The sequence below is a fragment of the Palaemon carinicauda genome, chromosome 10, assembly GCF_036898095.1.
Source record: "Palaemon carinicauda isolate YSFRI2023 chromosome 10, ASM3689809v2, whole genome shotgun sequence".
NCBI classification, from domain to species: Eukaryota; Metazoa; Arthropoda; class Malacostraca; order Decapoda; family Palaemonidae; genus Palaemon; species Palaemon carinicauda.
Window position 1 is genome coordinate 129,794,379 of NC_090734.1, and position 22,500 is coordinate 129,816,878.

The window sequence follows — 22,500 nt, forward strand, 5'->3', positions numbered from 1 at the left end:
ATATCTTGAAATGCTTCAATTTAACCATAGTCTACAATAACTAATTACTGCATACACTAACCATTTGCTCTTTCATTCTAATCTTCTCTATTTTTTGAAGAAAAATTAGATAGCCACTGGGAGCACAGACCTACAATACTCCCCTGCCTACGACCTTATTCAACATCGAAACAAGTCGCCCCTCTGCTATGAGAATATTCTTAAAAGCATACAGTACTTTCATCCAAATGACCACTGACCTTAAAACTACATTCTGTGTTAAACATCAGCATATTCCTAATCCATCAAAATCACCTAAACCTAAGCATAAAACGATATACGATTTTTTAAACTTTCTTGCTAACACTTATGTGACCTGCATGTAAGCATTTGACAGCAAAAAAAAAAAAAAAAAAAAAAAAAAAAATAGCAATGGTACTGATGGTACAAAACACTTACTAAATGAAATCCCAAGTTTCAGTGGTTATGTATTAATAAATACAATACATCATAAACTCAAAAAGTGGATTTAAAAGCATATCTGCCTCTACTGCATTTCATTTTAGCCAAGAACCGAGATAAAAAGTAGCCTAAACACGTGTAAAAAACTTTTAATATGCCCAAACTATATTGCAATTCAGTACTATACAACATATTTTGACATAAGATCTATTTTTGGGTGAGAGTCATGTCGTCCCGATGGAAGTTCCTTACCGGTAGCTTTCTACTTGGGATATTTCTGCGAGTGATATACCAGAAAATTTCTCCTGTAGAGGTATCAGAGTTCTTGCCTGTAGCTCCTACAGGTAAAATTCTCTGGTATATCACTCGCAGAAATATCCCCAGTAGAAAGCTTCCATTGAGGAACTTCCACCAGGACGACATGGTTCGAGTCGAAAAATTAGATATATGTATATCTTTAGCAAAATTCTCTTTGGGAATACATTTCCAGCTTGACATTTTCTTCTGGGTCTGATATATATTACTTGAGTGAATGCCAGTATAAATTCTATTGTGGAGTATTCAGACAAGGAGATTGTTTACTTAAAACTTCCGCTAAGCAACTTTGCATCACAACCATTTGCATATTAATTCTTCAACGTTCAAAACTAGCTCTCTACTTTAAATGATTTATGACACTACTGTATTTGTCACACTAATCTTCATAAAACTGGATCCTTTTAATTAAAAGCTCAGTATCTGAGAACGAACATAATTGAACAAACGAATTTTCCTTTGGCATAACACTACTTTTCGTTGTATTTTTGCAAAAGAGGAAAAGTTTCTACCAACACTAATTCATTCATAACAAAAAAATAAATGAAGACCTGTTCACGACAAGCAAATAAAGTCCATCTTCTTTGTGCAATTAAAAATTTACTAATTACTTATTTTCAAGTTTTTATACTTTATATATGAAAAAAATATTTTAATGTTATTGTCCCTCAACTTCTCGTAGTTTTTCCTTACTTCCTTTTCTCCCTGGGCTATTTTCCCTGTTGGGGCCTTTGGGTTTATAGCGTCCTACTTTTCCAGCTAGAGTTGTAGCTTAGCAAGTAATAATAATAATAATAATAATGATATTACTAATATGATCCCTCATATCTAGTACCAACATTTCTTTAAGAGTTCTATTATTCAAAGTACTGTAAAATCATACAAAAAAATCTCAGAATTTGTACTTACTTTAACTGAAGATCGATGTTGTTCAGCCAGGACATGAGGGAGTCTAAACCTTCTTGGACGCCCTGGCACTGGACGAGCGCTGTGTCGAGCTCCTGGCAACGAAGACCAAGACGATCAGCCAGTTCATTGTAGCGTTCGTACAGCTCCTCGGGTGGAATTTCAATAGCGTCCCGCCCGGCATCATCAAGCTCTCCTTCAAGAGCTCGCAGAAGGGCGGCTGCAGTCCCGCGGCAGTTGTCGAAGAGACGAGACTGCCCGACGACGTCATTATTGATGGCCTTTGCCTTGTCGAGCTGATCTTGAACTCCTTTAGGATCAGCACCAACAGGCTCTTGCAAAATACGGCTGATCTTGACTTCAGTGTCCTTCAGCCAACGAGACGCCTTTTCTATAGCTTCGCTATAGTCACGCTGTTTGTTTCCAACACTTGTTACCTGCATGAAGGAATTCAATAAAACAGATCTTAGCATTTGCAACAATGTACAGTAAACCATTCAATCTAATATAAAATTTTTTTATAAATTTCTAATAATTCTGTACAGGCTAATGTACATAAAGCTTTGGTAGATATAAATCAAATTCTATGTACTACAGTACTGTATTTATCAGTCATGTGATTAATTCTGCATATTTTATAATCTCTATTATTAAAATCTACTCAAAATTCCTTAAAAAATTCAATGAGGTTCAAATTCTTAGAATAGTAAAAGGAAGATAACCCACCTTATCAACAAGCTTATTTGCACGACCTAGGAGGTCTTTGAATTCAGCCGAGACATCATCGGCAGCATCCCTGACAACTGAATCTGGATCAGCTTGCAAAATTGGATAACGGTCTTTAATACTTGTCCGGAAGGTATTCACCGTCCGTATATATATACTAGACTCTTCCAAGAACTTTTGGGTTGCCATAGTGATAAAGCGCAGGTCAGCCTGATGAGCAATAACATCTCCCAAAAAGTCCCTGCATCCTTGTTCATGGTTCTTGATTTTGTTGAGGTCCGAGCAGAGACGTTCCTTCTCAACAAGAGTTTTGGTGGCTTGTTTCAACCAAGTTCGGAACAATGCAATCTCCTTTTCATACTTTGAGAACTCCTCCATGGCTGTGGTCAGACGTCTGTGAGTGGTATCGGCCTGGTCCACACAGCGGTCGTACCGCTGCTTCAAGAGAGTAGCTGCCTGATCCAAAGAGTCGAGTTCTTCACGAGACAAGACCTCACCGCCCTGGTTCACTACCTGCCTGACACCATCCAAGCAGGTTCCAAGTGGGCGGAACATTTCGTCCAATTCATCTTTAATTGCCTGTAAGAGAAGATACTTTTAATTAGCACAAATAGAAGTATATATTCTTGAAAAATTTTAGGTTAACTTGGGATGGACCACAGATTAAAATTCTGCTTTTCTTTATAGTATTTTGATAAGAAAAATTCTCCATTTATTAGAAAAATTAAAAAACATTCAGAATTCTCACCTTAACTGTGTTTATCTGGTTGCGTAAACCATTAGCACTCTCACTGACGGGTTCTTGTTCAGCCAATCGTCTCTCTAACTCACTCACTCTGTCCATCATGTCTACGATGGTTGCATCACACTGCTTATATTTTTCAATCATAGCTTGCTGTAATGTGTATGTATAGAAACCTCGTTAGACTCTAAATGTGATGAAGGCAAAGCTCACCTAACACTAATATGGTATAAGTCATTTTGCATAATTATTTCCAAGACATATTTCATGACTAGGCTAAGAACACCATAGCATCCAAAAGAAAAAAACTTCAATACAATAAGTATGAAAATAAAACTGGGGATATAACAAACGCACAATTACTGAACAGTACGTGCTTGTGACCTCAATGATACAAGGCAATACAGTATATAGTAAAATACAGTACTTTGGATGCAATATTACAACATACAATAGCAGAACATAAAAAAATAAATATGACAAAGACAGTAGGAGTAACGTTAGTAAAGCCTATAAAAAAATAGGTGTCGGTGTTGTGCGGGTGTAGCTGGAACATGGGAGGGAGGCAGGATGTTGGGAATGGAGGAAAGCAAGGGAAGGAGAGTAAGGTCTGGTTGACCATAAAACAAAAAAAAAATAAAACAAAGAGCCATGGAAGGCAGGCAGTCACATAAGCCCACAGTCCATGACAGTCAGATAAGTCGTAATGCACACAGAACGACTTAGCAGCAGGCACAAGAAATCTCCATAGCGCCACAAAAAAATATAGTAAAATAAATTTAGGTCATAGGAATACAGAATACTGTACAGTTAAGAAAATGGGCAAAAAAAAAAAACTTACAAGCTACCTTAATGCTACAAAATAAGCAAAATAATTAGCCACAAAATAATCCTTATAAAAAAAAGAGGAGATAAAATCCTGAAACAAATAAAGACAGGGTACATACAGTTAGTATACTGTTCACCAGTGTTTAGTTAGCAAGCTAGTATATTATTTATACTTTAGGGTTAGTTATACCATACAATACCATTTATAACACCTCAAGCACAACGTTGTTATGATAACATCCATCCATACAATATACAGTAAGACTAAAAAAGCATACTATTGCCTGGTATGAGTATGTGCAGGCAGTATATAAATTTACAATTTTTACAATATACAATAGCAGCAGCAAACTGTACTACGTAAAGTAATGTGGTAGTACTAAGGTTGCTACATAGAGCATTAAGTATGGTAGCCGGTGAGTGCAGATCATTCCCCAAGCGAGCATAGTTATTAGTGCAGCTTACCCGCGCTTGTGCAGCGAGAAGATACCCTTGGCGGCGGGCCTCAGGAAGCGGATAGCGTGTGCCCGCAGTTGAATCCACTACAGAGCCACCCTTCTCATCCAGCACACCAGATTTTGCTGCCTCTGTCATGGTCTGTATATTACCACTTGCTGGACATTTGACCATTGTTGTAGTATTGTCAATAAGACCACAAGCTACTGCTTCTTGCAAAGTTACATGATCATTTTGAAGAGGGTTCAATAGTTTTCCCGTTGCGTCATCGTAAAGGTTGTAATCTAGGGCCTCAAGTAAAGCTACTCCCCTACAAGGAGTAACAATAAGGCCGGATTGCAAAGCAGCGTCAAAGGTTAGCAAATGACTGGTGGCAGTGTTAAATACCATTCCCTTGTCAGCATCTATGGCACCTACATCACAAGCTTCTAGCAACTTGAGAAGGCGACGCTCCTTAGTGTGCTTCACCAAGGCGGTCTGTGGATCAATGAGACCGAGGCGACACGTCTCCCTCAGGTTCATCACTTCTTTGGAATTTGGATCTGTAAACATCCCTGATTCAACATTCAAATGACCTTTATCAATTGCTTCATCCAGTGACAGAGGCTCTCTCAAAAAGACAATTGTTCCTTGATCAAATATAATGCACAACGTTTTTAATGTGCCAGATTGTGGATCGTAGAGAGCTCGCTTCTTGAGGTCTACCAAGCCCTCTTGTATGGCCCTCTTCAGAGTTTTAAACCTTCCTGTACAAGGGTCTTTAATTACAGCTGAATCAGGATCAATGAGTTCATATCTTAGGGCTTCTTCTAGGGTGTACACTTTACCACTCGTTGGATCTGTGTACGTCCCCTTTTCCAAATCAATCAAACCTTCACGTACAGCTCTCATAAAAGTGATAGGTTTCCCCACTGTAACGATCAATCCCCGTTCAAAAGCTATATTTAATGTGTAAGATTTATTTGTTTGGGGATCCTTCACAAGTCCTTTTGAGACATCGATGTCTTTGTCTTCGACGGCTGATCTAATGCTCTTAAGTGAATTATCTGTGGGGTTCTTCAACGCAGAGGTGTTACCATCAATGAGACCGTGAACAATCGCCGCTTGAATATTAAGGTTATCACCGACACTTGGTTCAATGAAAGTGCCAGCCTCGGGAAGATAAAGCGAATACCCTAAAGCTTCTTCTACCGTGAAGGGACGTTTAGACGTTATTATGAGTTTCTTATCAACTGCTTCACTAAGAGTCAACTGCTTCCGTGACCCTGGCATTACATATTTTCCTTTTATCTCATCAATATAACCTTCTCTCACCGCAACATTTAACTTCATGAAACGAGGTTTGTTAGCATCTCTGATTAAGGATTCATCTGGATTGACAATATTCTGTTTGCAAGCGTCGGCTAAAGTTAACTTACGTCCTGTGTTAGGTTGGATCATGCGTCCCGAATTATTATCATAGAAGCCCATGACAACAGCATCATAGAGCGAGAGTGGTTTGTCAATATCTAATATCATACCATGTTCTAGAGCATCTATCAAGGTAAGAGTACAACCCGACTTTGGATCGTTGAATTTTCCATATCTTCGATCAATAATACCTTCCCTACATGTCTGCACTAATGAAAGGCAAGAGGAGGCGTCTTTATCCCAGTAACAAGGGAGGTTAGGATTTATAACTAATCGCCTCATGGCTTCATGCAATGTGATTTTCTTTCCGGTGTTTACATCTGTGAAAAGCCCTTGGTCTTCATCCAGTAGTCCCTGATGGAGGGCACGCTGAAGAGACATGGCAATGCGACTGTCAACAATGAGACTTAATTCATAAGCTTCTAATAAAGTGTGTTCTGTGCCAGTCTGGTGATTCTTAACTAGAGAAGTATCGCCATTAATTATGCCACTATCTACAGCTTCGCGTAGATTGACTTTCTTGAGACGGCCTGAGACTGTGTCTTTAACGTGTGTTGAATCTGGGTCAATCATCTGAACTGACAGGGCATTTGAAATGGTAATCCATTCACCCGAAGCAGGATGCAAGAAGTGACCACTCTCTTCATCATACAACTCTTTGATTATGACTACTCTTAAAGCCATTGGCATCTGTGCATCTATCAAATAGTCCTGTTCAAATGCATCTTTGAAATTCAACTTCTTTATTCTGCCAAAATTCATCATTCCAGATCTAACATCTACAACATCATTACAAATGGCTTGCTTGAAGCTCATGAGCTTTTCTGTGTTGGGATCACGTGCTAATGTGGTGCTTGGATCAATTATACCACTTCGTATGGCCCTGTTTACTGTTAACTCATCCTCGGACAAAGGGCAGGTAATGCGTCCTGTGCTGGGATTATATATGCCTTTACTCACAGCTTGGTACAAGGTGAACACACTTCTTCCCTCTATAACAAAACCTTTAGTAACAGCATCTGTCAACTCCATTTCAGCTCCTGTTAGAGGGTCACGGAATGTTCCTGCTACTGGATCAATTATGCCAAGTTTAATGGCTTCATCTAATGTTATGGGCTCACCACTTCGCGGATCTTTAGCGGATAAGCAAGATGGATCAATAAGGCCTCGTTCTATTGCTTCTTTTATTGTTAAACGATCTCCATCTATTGTGATCAAACCTGTTTTGGGATCAAATAGGCCATCTTCAATGACTTGTTGCAGTGTAAGAGACCCTGTTACAGTGATGATGTGGCCTTTCCTTACACCCTCGGCCAAATCCATTTCCTCGGGCTGTTTTAAGAGAGATTTATCTCCATCTATGATATTTTTGTCAATTGAGTCTGGAATGGTTAAAACTTCATCTTGAAGCTTGACTCTTGAGGTGCTAACATCAATCAATTTGCAAGCAACAGAAGCATTAAGGGACAACCCTTCACCTTCACAAGCATCGTAAAACTCGCCTACAGTTGGGTCATACATTTCACTAAGTACTGCATCCTTCAGAGGCACAGATGGTCTCTTTATCACAATCAATTCCTGTCGGACTGCTTCATCAAGTGGCATAAAGGTATTCTTTAAAGTATTCTTAAGCTTACCATTTTGAGCTACCACCAGATCATGAAGTAAGGCATCATCAAGAGTAATATATTTATCTGCCATAACATCTTTGCACAGAGTTATATAAGAGTCCACCATCCCCCTTTTAACAGCTTCATCAACATCTACCTTCATTTTCATTAGTGGGTCTGTTATTTTACCCGATTTTGGGTCATACAGCCCCTTTTTAACAACAGCTACTAGGGACATGGATCTCCTCTTGGGAAGAAGACTTCCCTTGGCTAGAGCAGTATTTAGATCCATTTCACAACCATTTTCTGGATTCTTGTAAGTTCCATCATCCAGATTGACAAGACCCATATCAACAGCTTCCTTCAAAGTAACAATATCTTCACTTCTCGGATCATATACTTGTATAGTTGAAGGATCAATCTTGCCACTCTGTATAGCTTGACAAATATCTACATTTTTACCAGTGGCTGGATCAGTGATTATTCCCGAGTCAGGCTTAACTACGCCAGTGGCAATAGCCTCATTTAAGTCAATTGCTTGGGTGGGAGATGCAACTGTAGGTTCTTTAATTTGCTTTTGATCTTGTGCTTTGACAATATTGTTTTTCACAGCCTCAAAGAAAGGAACAGATTCGCCCGTACTTGAGTCTGTAATTTCTCCGGTTACTGCATCAATAATCCCTTCTTCCAATGCTTTACTAAGAGTAACATCTTCCCCTGTTGCTGGGCTCTTTACAGTTATATGTTCCGGGTTCAATGCACCAGACTCAATGGCCTTCTCAAAGGGTACTTTTTCACCAGTGGTTGGATCAACAAACTGACCACTTTCTGGATCAAAGAGACCCTTTTCTTTCATAACGGCAGGATCTAAAGATCTTATTACTTGTGTTACAATTGTCACCTCCTCTACAATCCATATTTCGGTTCTGCTTCTAATTTCAATAATTGTGGTCAACTCTATAATTTCTTCAATCACAGCTTGTCTAACAAGTTTCCTCTTTCCGGTAGATGGTACAACAACAACACAAGAATCAACATCAATATATCCACCTTCCATTGCAGTTCTCAATGTCATTTTCTGACCCACTTCTATCACAGGCAGAGTAACTTTATCTTCAGGGCATAATGATGGCCTTCTTAACATATCTTCGGCTGTTCTTGGAGGAACATACTCTTCCACTATATCTGTGACTACAGTTGTTGACTTTGGAGGAGATGGGGACTTCTTCATTTTATCACGAGCTTCTTTGATGACTTCTGTAACGGCCATTCCTGCTAGAATTGGGGCACCAATCACAGCCAACAATCCCATTTTCACAGCATCCTTGACTTTAACTTTACTTCCAGATTTGGAATCTATGAAATCTCCACCTTTAACATCAATAACTCCCTTATTAATAGCCTCTTTAGTGGACAATGCTACGCCACTCTTGGTATCATAAACTACAGCATCGCCATCAATCACACCTTTATCAACTGCTTCATCTAAGGTTAAAAGAACTCCAGTCTGAGGATCTTTGAACTTTCCGGATTTCTCATGATAAATAGTTGAAAATGCTTGCATGATGTTAATTTTGCTAGTCACCTCTGTAGATGGTGCAGCTTCAACTGGCTCAACTAAACCATGCTGAATGGCTTTATCGATAGGTACAACCTGCCCTGTGCTGGGGTCTTTGAAAGTTCCACTTCCAAAATCAACATGACCTCCTTCAACAGCTTCACGGAAGCTCAGTTTTTCTTCAGATGTTACTGTTATGTCTACATCCCTCACAATCCCTTGCTTCTTGGCTTCATCAATTGGCAATACTTCCCCAGTATTTGTGTTTCTAATTTCAGTAGGACTAATGAGTACATAACCTGATCTAACTTCGACTTTTCTAGTGGTTATAGTTTCATACGATCTAACAGTTTCAGTGATGATCTCCTCACATACTACTTCAGTCTCCGAACTTGGTACGAGAGTTGTCATGGGTTTAATCTGAAGGATTCCACTTTCAACAGCTGTCTCTACAGGCATTTTTTCTCCAGTATTAGGAACACTGAAGGTGCAGGAATCAACATCAATTAATTTGCATTCTAAAGCTTGAGTAACCTGAACACTGTCCGGTAATATGGGACAGGGGAGAGCAAAAATAAAGTCGTTCTCAATAGCCGCTTTCACAGGTTGGCGATCACTTGTGAGAGGATGGATAATTTCTTTGTTTTCTGGATCAATTAATCCCCTTTCTAATGCTACAGGGAAAGTCATTCCCAGAGGAGGTAGCCAATCCACTCTTGGAACAGTAGCAGCAACAAACACATCACTCGACTCTACAGCTTCGAGAATTGATATAGGTCCTTGCTTTTCGTAGATTTCACCAGTATCTGGATTTATAATTTCTTTTTGTATTGCTTCTTCTAAAGTAATAGGTCTCTTTGTCGATGGATCAATAACTTGAGATACTGGATCAACAATATCACACAGTATAGCTTCGTGAAGGGTTAGGACGTCTCCAGTTTCAGGATGGATAAATTTCTGGGAATCTTTATCAAACAGCCCTTGAGAAACTACTTCTGGTAAAGTAATACTTCTCCCCACTGGAATAAGAATATTTCCAGTGTCAGCATCCAAAACTCTTCTCTCCAGAGCTTCCTTTATGGTAAGGGGTTCTCCTCTTGAAACATCAATAATTGCACCAGTATTACCATCAATCTTCTTCAGTCTTACAGCATTCTCCAAAGTTAACATTTCACCAGCTGGGCCTCTGAAATTATCTGGATTCTCGAGAACACTTGCTGTCTTTTCATCAACAACTCCTTTAGAAACTGCCTGTTTTGGCTTCATGGACTTTCTTCGTACTTTTTGTAGCGTCACTTGTTTACCTTCGTGATCAGGACTAGGAATAATTTTTGCACGTCCTATTGCAACGCTAAATTTGGGTTCTGTTGTAACACGTTCTCTTGTCTTCTCACCTAAAGACAACTCATCTTCCCGATCTCCAGGACTTGAGCCACGGCTTGGGGTTTTAACAACTTCTGAAGGTTCCTTGCCAATAGATATTACTCTCTCCTCCGACACTGGTTCAGCTGCATTTTGGGGCTTCATCTTATCATGTGCAGGTTCATCTTCAGATGGGCTTACCTTAGCAGGCTGTGATTTTGTAACGTCTGATACGTCCTCCTTAATGTCCCCTACAGGTAAATCCCTCTCTTTGGATGGCGATTTTCCATCTTTGCTTACTGATGTAGGTTCATCCCTGTCTTTTGATGGTGATGGAGATTTTACACCCTTTTCTGATGGTGTTGGAGATTTTTCATCCTTTTCTGATGGTGATGAAGATTTTTCACCCTTTTCTGGTGATGATGGAGATTTTTCACCCTTTTCTGATGGTGATGGAGATTTTTCACCCTCCTTTGAGACTGATGGTAATTTTTCACTCTCCTTTAATGGTGATGGCAATCTTTCTCCTTCCTTTGCTGATGGTGATCTCTCCTTTTCCTTGGAAGGTGATGGTAATTTACCACTTTCCTTGGATGGTTCCTCAGAAACAACTGGTTGTTTCGTCTTCTCTACACCATCTTTAACCTTATCCTTTACTGGTATCTCCGATTTATCACTTGGCTTTTCCATCTCATCAGCTTCTATACCTGCAGGCTTACTCACTTCTCTCACAGGAGAGACTTTGGTATCACCTTGCTTTCTTTCTTCAGAATCAATCTGATCAATAGGTTTGCTTTTATCTTTAACAGGTGATTTCAATTTTTCCTGTGGTTCACTTTCTTCAAAGCTATCTCGACTCCTTGCGAGATCAGCTGGTCTATCACTTGAAGGAGTCTTTCTTGAGGGGTCCTCCCTAGTGTCATCCTTTATTCCTTTGGGCTTGATAACATCACTGCTTTCTTGTCCCTTTTTATCTTCAACAGCATGCTTATCTTTGGGAATGAATTCTTTAATCTGAAGACCTTCACTCGAATCACCAGGAATGGTGTCACCAAAGGTTTTTTCAGCTTCAGCTTTGACCCTGAGAATATCTGCTGGCTTGTCTCCACTATCGGACATTTTCTGGATTTCCTGAATTCTCCCATGAGCTGTACTTCTAATTTGCTCTAATTCTTCAGGTGATATAAGCCCTTGTGAGACTGCTTCTTCGGGAGTTAACTCTCTACCACTTACAGGATCTTGTAATATCACATCTGTTTCAACGACTGTAGTAGACTTTATGGTCGTACGTGAATGCCTGCCAACAACAGACTGTTTCAGGTCATCCTCAGGTGAGGAATCGGTTATTAGCTCAACGCTTTCTTCAATGATGATTTCAGAACCAGTTTTTGGATCTATCTTCCTCACCTTTTGGACACCCTTTTTAATTACTTGAGCAGCAGCAACTCCAGCAATGACCGGAGCACCAATCACGGCAGCAATTCCAAGGATACCATATTTAGCAGCATCTTTAAGAGATATTTTCTTGCCAGATTTGTCCTTGTATTCACCCGAATCTTTGTCAATAATGCCCTTCTTCATAGCTTCTTGCAAATTGAGATCTTGACCCGAGTGAGGATCTTTTACTTTTACACCTGTTGGCTGAATTTTTCCTTCCTTTACTGCTGTGACAACGTCCATGACAGAGCCATCATCCATCTGGACATTACCACGGGCTGGATCATAAAAGACTCCAGGTTTAATTTCTACTGAAGTACTGTCAACACTTAGCTCATCAGCTCTAACATCCTGTACATGACTAACTCTCTCAATTTCTACTCCAGAAGACACCTGGACTTTATCTGGCTGTCCTTCAATGCTGGTAATTTGAATTACTCTTCCTGGTATAGATTCCTGAGCATCTGTTCGATCTTTAAGAATGATAAAGTTCTTTGAGATGGCTTCCTTAGCAGTCATCCTTCTGTCAGTGGTAGACTCAACATCCGGATACTTTCCAGTACAATCCAACACACTTTTACTTAGAGCCCTTGTAAGGGTAATTATTCTTCCACTCTTAAGATCAACTACTTCAGCTGACCTCTGATCAATGATTCCAATCTTGACACATTCTTCAAAGCTTACGAGTCTGTCTGTGCCAGGAATTGTGAACAAACCTGTCACTGGATCAAATAGTTTCTTTTCAATGGCTTCCTTGAGGAACCACCCATCAGGGGGCAATTCAAGTGTGCGTGTATTAACAGAGAAGCTTTCATGCATGACATTAGTTCCGGACAATGAAGCACCGGACGACGTCATATCGAGCTCATCAACATTACTCATAGCACTATCGATAGAATCCTCAGGGGATCGTAGAGAGCTCTTCATTCTCCTGGGTGGTCTTTCTGGAGAAACTGTTTGACTTCCAGAAGCTCCTTTCTCTGGTGATGTGGGTGCAGATTCATCTGTCTTTAAAGATTCAGGGCCTATTCCACTTGACTTCATTGGAGAATCTCCTCTCGAACCATAAGACTTAACAGGAGACCCATCTCTTGAATCTGTGTAAGGAGACATTTGTCTTGAGCTACCAGACTTTGATGGGGATGCTGGTTGTGACCCTGCGGGAGATACATCCTCATACTTATTTGTGTCATCAAACAGTTTATCGGGTCTGTCTCTTGCAGGTGAAGTCCTCTTCCCTTTGTCCAATGACTTATCAGGTGAAATTCTTCCTTTAGATTCTTCTATTCTTTTGCGCTCTGGCGAAGGAGGTAAACTCTTCTTTGGCGAGGTTTCTCTACTAGAAATCTTCTGTGGTGAAGTTGGTGAAGATCTAGAGGGAGAGGACACTTTGGAGAAAGATTTTTCAGCATCTGTTTTTTCAGGAGTACTAGTACCAGACTTTGTTGGTGACTCCTTATCTGGTGTGGCCTTTCTGGGACTCTTTGTTGGACTTGGAGATTTTGAAGGCGACAGATGCCTCTTAGTAGTCTCCCTTGTCGAAAACTCTGAGGTTTCTACGTGCATTTGGGAAGTCCCATTGCTGTCTGGTAAATCAGCTGGCCAATCTGCAGATAAGACCAGAAGACCGTCTTTGATTGCTTCATCCAAAGGAATGACTTTGTTGGTTGTACTGTCAAGGTAGGTCCCCTCTTTTTCATTAATTAGTCCTCTACTTTTAGCTTCCTGCAATGTAACGGATGTTTCTGTGGTATGGATGCCTGAGCTTTTAACAGTAACACATCGTTTGATTGTTTTGATAATAGTTGCAGTTGTAACTGTAACACTGAGGAGACCTTTCAAAGTTGCAGCACCTTCACGTGTTATGAAGCCTTTACTAACTGCATCTTGAAGTGCAACTGCTTTGCCCGTTTTAGGATCAAGAATCTGGCCTGTGTTGGGGTTCAAGCGTCCCTTGAGCACAGCATCCACTACGTTCATTTCATCCCCATTTTCATCAAACATTCCTATTTTCATTTTCAGCGTTTCCAAAATCTGGGGTTGAATTAACTTTGCGGCAACAGCATCGTCTAATGTCATGGTATTTCCAGTCTTCGGATCCCTAAACAAACCGGTCTCAGAATCAATAATACCTTTTAATAAAGCTATTCTGAAACTAATGTAACCTCCAGTTTCTACATCTTTAATTCCATCAATATCAAATATAGTCTTTGTAGAAACAGAAGTAATTAAACCTTTGTTAACTGCATCAACTAAACTCAAAATATCCCCTGTCTCAGTGTCTCTATATTTACCCTCGGGAAGTATCACAGAAAACATGAAGGCCTCTGGAAGTGTCAGAAGTGTATTTGCAGCTTTGTCTTTAACAGACTTCAATTCAACGTCAACAATCCCCTTCCCTACAGCTTCTAACAATGGTATGTGGTCTTTCATTTGTGGGTCTTGAATATGACCATTAGCATCAAGCAGTTTTAGATCATGGCAATCTTTCAGTGTATATGGATGATATATGAGTTGCTCTTGCACTGCCACATCAAATGGCACCTTTTCTCCTGTAACATTATTAACATATCTTCCAGCAGTTACATCTAACACACCAGCTTGAATAGCTTCAGCAACCGTCATTTTGCAACCAGTATCAGTATTGACAACCTCCCTCACATGAGATGCTAACAAACCCTTTTCAATCGCTTCATCTAAAGTGTACTTATTTCCAGAATTCCTATCAACTGCCTGACCAGAGTACGGATCTATAAAACCTTGATTAACAGCCTCAGATAGTGTAACACCATTGGTTGGCGTGAAAGAAGGTTCCGCAGAGATAAGTCCCTTGGCAAAAGCATGGGTCAATGGCATCTTCTCTCCAGTACTTGAATCAGTGAATTCTCCTGTTCTCACATTAACAAGTCCTTCAACTATCGCATTGTACAGAGATAACGGCGCCACCACTGGAACACAGACTTGGGTAAAGAAGCTTACCTTCTCTAAAATGACGAAGCCGACCTTTGCAGCCTCTTCAGGTGTAAGCTGTTTGCCTGTTGTAGGGTCCATAAAGACTCCCTCTTTAGGATTGAAAATCCCCCTCTTGGTGGCTTCCAGTAGTGTGATTTCCTTTCCAGTGGCTGGGTCCTTGATACCACTGGGAGTTTCCAAATGATTGAGGAGGGCATGGCTGACATAACCCCGCTCAACACCCTCTGAGAGTGGGAATTTTTCCCCTGTTGTGGGATGAGTCATTACACCTGAAGACAAATCTACAATTCCAGCCTCCATAGCCTGATGCAACGTAAGATGCTCCCCAGTAACTGGATTTACTATCTGGAGTTCAGAGGCAGCAGGCATTGGGACTGAAGGCACTAAATGCCTGGTAGATGATGATGTGCTAACTTTCAGAGTTGACCCTGTCAGCCTTGAAGATTGCTCAATGCCATCATAGGAATCAATTTCCATGAGCTGAGTGGCAGAAGGCCTCTTCTGAAGGGGTATGGATCCACTTGTGACTATCACCTGCATTTCGGACCGAGCTCTAGTTTCAAAGTCGTTTTCCCTGAAAAAGATAAAAGTTTTCCTTTACAAAAATGGAAAAGAATGAGATAATACATTGAAATGACCTCAACATAAAACTACCAGTGGCTTAGACACACCCTGAATAATTCTTACAATAAAGCCATTGAGTAATGTCAAGAGAGACTTGCATATTTTTTTTTTTCATTTTACAGAAGTATAAAAACCATAATACACTCAAGGAAAAGATTCACTTATATTTTTTTGTATTGATTCCATTGAATGCTTTCCACAAATTTCTGAACGCAATCAGTACGAAAGTAAAAGGGAGTCCTGCCACATGAAAGTATCTGTCGTCAACCATACTAACAAAAAATACAGGAATACCATGTCATCATATATATTCTTATAGAAATAAAAATACTGTCATTTCCTATTTACTTTCGATTTTACTTCAACAACCATATTGACATTGAATGGTGAACAAACCTGATATCTAAATTTCTAATTCAATATAAAATGTATAATGTGCTTTATCTGATACACAGTGTTATACGTAAACATACATATGAATGCAACATGTGTATAATTCAAATTAAAAAATCTTATCTATCCAATGTAAAGAAAATTGCTGAGATGCAACATTAAATCAAGACAATTCCAGTAGTCTTTAAATACTTTCTATTACATGTAAAGAAAACTACTCAGATGCAACATTAAATCAAGACAATTCCAGTAGTCTTTAAATACTTTCTATTACATATAAAGAAAACTACTTAGATGCAACATTATATTCAGCAAAATCCAGTAGTCTTTAAATGTTTTCTATTACATGTCAAGAGAATTACTAGGATTTAAAATTTAAATTCAGCCAAATCCAGTAGCCTTTAAATCATTCTGCCCCATGTACAGAAAATTACACTAATGCAACATTAAATTAAGACAATTCCAGTAGTCTTTAAATACTTTCTATCTCATGTAAGCCAAATTACTCTATGACAACATTAAATTCAGCCAAATCCAATAGTCTTTAAATACTTTCTACCCCATGTAAAGAAAATTACTAAGATTTAAAATTCTAATTCAGCCAAATCCAGTAGTCTTTAAATACTTTCTACCCCATGTAAAGAAAACTACTCAGATGCAACATTAAATTAAGACAAATCCAGTAGTCTTTAAATACTTTCTACCACATGTAAAAAAAATTACTCAGATTTAAAATTTGAATTCAGCCAAATCCAATAGTCTTTAAATACTTTCTACCCCATGTAAAGAAAACTACTCAGATACAACATTAAATTAAAACAACCCCAGTAGTCTTTAAATACTTTCTACCCCATGTAAAGAAAATTACTCAGATTTAAAATTTGAATTCAGCCAAATCCAATAGTCTTAAAATACTTTCTACCCCATGTAAAGAAAACTACTCAGATACAACATTAAATTAAGACCAATCCAGTAGTTTTTAAATACTTTCTACCCCATGTAAAGAAAATTACTCAGATACAATATTAAATTAAAGCAAATCCAGTAGTCTTTAAATACTTTCTACCACATGTAAAGAAAACTACTCAGATACAACATTAAATTAAAACAAGTCAAGTAGTTTTTAAATACTTTCTATCACATGTAAATAAAATTACTCAGATTTAAAAATTTAAATTCAGCCAAATCCAGTAGTCTTTAAATACTTTCTACCCCATGTAAAGAAAATGACTCAGATTTAAAATTTGAATTCAGCCAAATCCAATAATCTTTAAATACTTTCTACCCCATGTAAAGAAAACTACTCAGATACAACATTAAATTAAAGCAAATCTAGTAGTTTTTAAATACTTTCTACCCCATGTAAAGAAAACTACTCAGATACAACATTAAATTAAAGCAAATCTAGTAGTTTTTAAATACTTTCTACCCCATGTAAAGAAAATTACTAAGATTTAACATATGAATTCAGCCAAATCCAATAGTCTTTAAATAGTTTCTATCCCATGTAAAGAAAATGACACTGATTTAAAATTTGAATTCAGCCAAATACAATAGTCTTTAAATACTTTCTACCACATGCAAAGAAATTGACTCAGATTTAAAATTTAAATTCAGCCAAATCCAATTGTCTTTAAATACTTTCTACCACATGTAAAGAAAAATACTCAGATTTAAAACTCAAATTCAGCCAAATCCAAGTCTTTAAATACTTTCTACCACATGTAAAGAAAACTACTCAGATACAACATTAAATTAAAGCAAATCCAGTAGTCTTTAAATACTTACTCTATCCTGATTGGTAGCATATCAGGAGGCCTGTCATCTGGAATATTAAGCTCTGTTCGGAATGTCTTTTCTAGGCTCACAGGTGACAGGTCCTCCAGTTGGAACTGTTGAAAAAAAAAAACATAATTAGTTTATTTCAGATATTAAATGATCAATTAACACAATGAAGATATTGAATAATTAGCGTGATCATTTAAGCACCCAGTAACCAAAGGATATTAAAATCATGAATTGTCATATGAAGAATATGTACAATAAACTCATCATTCACAACAGTTTTAATTTCTTAGTAACCTTATCCAAACATTCTTTCTCTGGGAAAACAGATCGAGGGTTGAATTATTAATGCGAAAATGAAACCAAAAGCTCGTCTTCTATAAAATATCAATTCTCAAGTAAAAGTTTATTTTCTTTGACTCGAAGACTATCAACAATTCTTCTTCACCTGAGGGGTTAACTACTGCACTGTAATTGTCCCGTGGCTACTTTCCTCTAAGTAAGGGTAGAAGAGACTCTTTAGCTATGACAAGCAGCTCTTCTAGGAGAAGGACACTCCAAAATCAAACCCTTGTTCTCTAGTCTTGGGTAGTGCTTATAGCCTCTGTACCATGGTCTTCCACTGTCTTGGGATAGAGTTCTCTTGCTTGAGGGTTCACTCGGGCACACTATTCTATCTCGGTTCTCTTCCTCTTTTTTTTGTTAAGTTTTCATAGTTTATATAGGAAATATTTATCTAAATGTCATTGTTCTTAAAATATATTATTTTTCCTTGTTTCCTTTCCTCACTGGGCTATTTTCCCTGTTGGGGCCCCTGGGCTTGTAGCATCTTGCTTTTCCAACTAGGGTTGTAGCTTAGCAAGTAATAATAATAACAATAATAATAACGGTCAACTAAACGGGGATATGAAATAACTTTACTTCAAAAATCCAATGATCCTTCACAAGTCATATTCTAGCTAGGTCAGTAGTGAAAGTCCCCAGAATTACAAGTCCACCTACCTAACCAAACTATAAGATCTATCAACAAAAATCAAATTTGTAGTAAATACTGGTTTCAAAGAAAATTGTATAATACAATTTCTATGATATGCATTTTCCTTCATTTCCATTCTTAAAAATGATCACATTGTGATAGCTAAAACCAAACCTAATAAAAATAAAATGTAAAATGACAATGTTCACAACAAAAGAGCAAAATATAAAAAAAAACCATAAAAAAATGTATAAAAAATGTGCACCAATGTCCGACAAGTCATGCCCATATAAAGAAAGGTTTCCTTTCACTGTATATTCCTCCAAGGAGATAAATCAAGACCATCTATTGTAGCGAAGTAACCAGCACTAATTCATTCATCCAGAAGACAAGTCAAGAACGAGGGTTACTCTCTCTTGACCATATTTGAAAATGAATGGTGGTTGTGTCGAGTGAAGAGCTGGAGATGATTTAAAACAATCTTATCCTTTCTTAAAAGATAAAAAACTGTAATTTTGTCAACTTTCTGACCCCTAGTAATAGTAACCTAACCAAAACACCCATCCTTAACCCCCTGTCCCCCCCCCCCAAAAAAAAAAAAATCCCTACATGAAGTAGCAAGTTTAGAGGGAAAACAGTAATTTTGTTAACATTCTGACCCCTTGTAACAGTAACCCAACCAAAACATCAACCCCCTTCCCCCACCAAAAAAATCCCTGTATGAAGTACCATGTTTAGAGGCAGTAATTTTGTCAACATTCTGACCCCTAGTAATATTAACCTAACCAAAACACTAATATCCTTTCCTAACCATAGAAAAAAACTGTAATTTTGTCAACTTTTTGACCCCTTGTAACAGTAACCCAACCAAAACATCAACCCCCTTCCCCCACCAAAAAATCCCTGTATGAAGTACCAAGTTTAGAGACAGTAATTTTGTCAACATTCTGACCCCTAGTAATAGTAACCTAAACAAAACACCCCTCCTTTAAAGTACCAAGTTTAGGGGGCATTCGAACTACTAGACTACAATCTAGTCCCCGCTTTCAGGTGCCAGACAAATCAATGCGTAATGCAAAGACAAAAAGGCGGCCACTTTGAAATCAAAATGTTCTCTAGCACACTTTCAACCATTCTCATCATTATTAAATGCAATGTTCATCCATATATTTTTACTTTTTAAGTAATGGACTCCAAAAGTTTAGATTCTCGTCGTCTAGCCTAAGACCAGACTCACTCTCTCGCCACTGACCTTCCTCTCTCACCACTGACCTCCCAATAATCACTCATGCATTGTATAAGAAACTTATCCATCTCCTCTGAGACAGGGAGTTGCTATCTCGAAACACTTACAACCATTATTTTTCTACAGTATAAGTACACTAGCTTTCATTTAATCTACAAGAATCTATAAAATACTGATAGAAACTTTATCTGGAATTCATTATTCTGATTTATGATTTTATTCAATGGTGACAAAAACACTTGTTCAAGCCTTTTTGTCCTTTATTCTAAAACTGTCTACCAGGCTGGAACAAACTGCCTGGTGATCGCTAGACGGGGGTTCGAGTCCCGCTCACACTCGTTAGTTCCTTCAATGTCTGCAACCTTATCATTCTTGTGAGCTAAGGATGGGGGATTTGGGGGGGCTATAGGTCTACCTGCTGAGTCATTAGCAGCTATTACCTGGATCTCCCTGGTCCTAGCTTAGACGCTCATCATATGATATATGGTCAGTCTCTAGGGCATTGTCCTGCTTGCCAGGGCAATGTCTCGGTCCCTTGCCTCTGCCATTCACGAGCGACCTTTAAATATGGTCAGTCTCTGGGGTATTATCCTGCTTGCTAGGACAATGTCACTGTCCCTTGCCTCTGCCATTCATGAGTGGCCTTTAAACCCTTGAACCTACTCGATACACTTCCTGTCATTTTCTCTTTCCAAGTATAACTACTAGTTTTCTTTATTGAGAAAAAATTGTTTATACCAATGTCACCAAAAGGTCCACAACTCATCACTAGACATTCATCTGCCTTGAGGCACATTCATTGTGTAATGGAACCTATGTCCAAACATCAATATGAAAGTCCAAAGACGATATATAATAGCAAAGTGGGTTTTGGAAAGACGAAAACCCCACAACTGAAAAGTGAAGTGTGTAAAATGTGAATGGTTATAAGTCAACGCCTAAATACATTACGTAAATAGCAATAAAAACTAAAAAAACAAATCTCAGGTAGGTGGCATATTTTCTCTTTCCTGGAAGCCCGGTAGTATCTCGTGTTGAATAATACATGTATCAACAACAAAATCACTACGGAGAATCATTATATTTTTTTTTACAGCAGAAAGAATATGAGATACTGGGCGGTAGAACATTGTGTCTCCTCAACGGAGCGAGTAGCATAAAAACTATAATTCAAGAGGCAAAGACATTAAGGAGAGGCCAGAAGTTTCTTATTAATATAAAAGGTTATGAAAGATATCTAAACAGGATACAGTCTGAGAGAGAGAGAGAGAGAGAGAGAGAGAGAGAGAGAGAGAGAGAGAGAGAGAGAGAGAGAGAGAGAGAGATAATCGCCCTTACTTTGAGTGAGGTCACAGCTCTATCTCCTTTTTTGCTGTGCTTTCCTGTGTAAATGATGGGGTCCCTTGGGCTAGTCTGTGCACTCATATCTTTCGTATCTTTCTCTTCTTCCTTGATGTCATCCTTGGCAGACTTCGAATCCTTATTGGAGGAAGAAACTGTCTTTACCGAAATAATTTCTACGTTCTCGTCAATCTTCTTCTTCCCTTCAGAGGTCACTTTTTTCGTTTTCTTATCAATAGGTTTCTTAGTGCCCTTCTCGTTACTCTTATCCTTGAGTGTCTGTCTATCCTTCTTATCTATTCTGGTCTTGTTCGAGTCTATCCCATCTCTCTTGGCAGCGGAATCACCATTTTTCGCTTTGCTGGCATTAGAACCAGACAGCTTTTCTTCTCTCTTCGATTTATTCGTTTTGGTTACGTCTGATCCCGATGATTTATTCGTTTTGGTTACGTCTGATCCCGATGATTTATTCGACTCTTTGCCCGCAGCTGATTTCAAACGAGTGCCGTCAGACCTTGAAAATTTCCCGCACGACGACTTCTCCGACGATTTCGACTTGGTGGACGCATCAAGTTTACTCACGTTTGACCTTGAGATATTGGCGTTGGCACCGGACGACCTTGAACCTATGCTAGTGGTGGAGGACCTGGAAGTCTCACATGGGAAGATGGGCGTTGTTGTTCTTCGAGTGTTGCTAATGTCGGTAGATCCCAGGACATTCGAGTGTTGCAAGTTTCGCTTCTCTTCGTTTCTAACGTTCGAGCGCGTCAGGCCAGTGCCCATAGAGGCGACGGAGAGGGATGGCGATGCAGATGTAAACAAACTGGAACCTAAGACGTCCTTGTCCCCGGTGTTTATGGTAATCTTCCGACCGGAGTTCGAACTCTGCTTATCATGCGACGATGCAAAAGACCTCTCGTTACTACTGCTACTGAACTTGTTCCAACTACTGTTACTCGAAAACATACTCGAATTATCCACGGCTCCCGAAGTCGAACTGAAAACTCTCGAACTGGTAACACAGCTGGACATGGAAGAAGCTGTCACACGCATGAAGCTACTGCTGGAGGAGGAGGAGGAGGTGGTGCTCGAACGAAAATTATTCTCACTTAGACCACTGCTCCTCCCAACCTCCAGGCTTCTACCTCCAAAGTTGGCCATCTCGCCGAGTGTTTTTATGACTTATTTTAATCACGTTTTTTTTCATTCACTGTGCTTCGAGGCACGATTCAAATATCCATCTAATATAAACGACCACTATTTCGTCCATTCACAGGCTAAATATCTCAACACTTCATATAAGAAGCCACAATACTACGATTCCTCAAGACGGTCGATGTTTCCAAAAGGTCGGTAAATGGGCACACGAAG

The 22,500-nt window shown here is 38.9% G+C and overlaps 1 protein-coding gene across 35 annotated transcripts in view; it reads right to left on the bottom strand.

The window, feature by feature from the left end:
• shot (dystonin-like protein short stop) overlaps positions 1–22,500 on the bottom strand; it is a 157,136-nt gene that overhangs the window by 92,472 nt on the left and 42,164 nt on the right. For 34 of the 35 annotated variants that reach the window (XM_068381865.1, XM_068381847.1, XM_068381881.1 and 31 more), the window contains exons 20-24: positions 17,570–17,673; positions 4,424–15,338; positions 3,137–3,283; positions 2,389–2,967; positions 1,666–2,099 (exon numbers count right to left, since the gene is read on the bottom strand). In XM_068381865.1, coding sequence (XP_068237966.1) covers positions 1,666–2,099; positions 2,389–2,967; positions 3,137–3,283; positions 4,424–15,338; positions 17,570–17,673 — 12,179 coding nt within the window. Of the gene's footprint in view, positions 1–1,665; positions 2,100–2,388; positions 2,968–3,136; positions 3,284–4,423; positions 15,339–17,569; positions 17,674–21,126; positions 22,416–22,500 lie in introns of those variants that run through there. The other variant, XM_068381883.1, reaches the window with a different exon arrangement.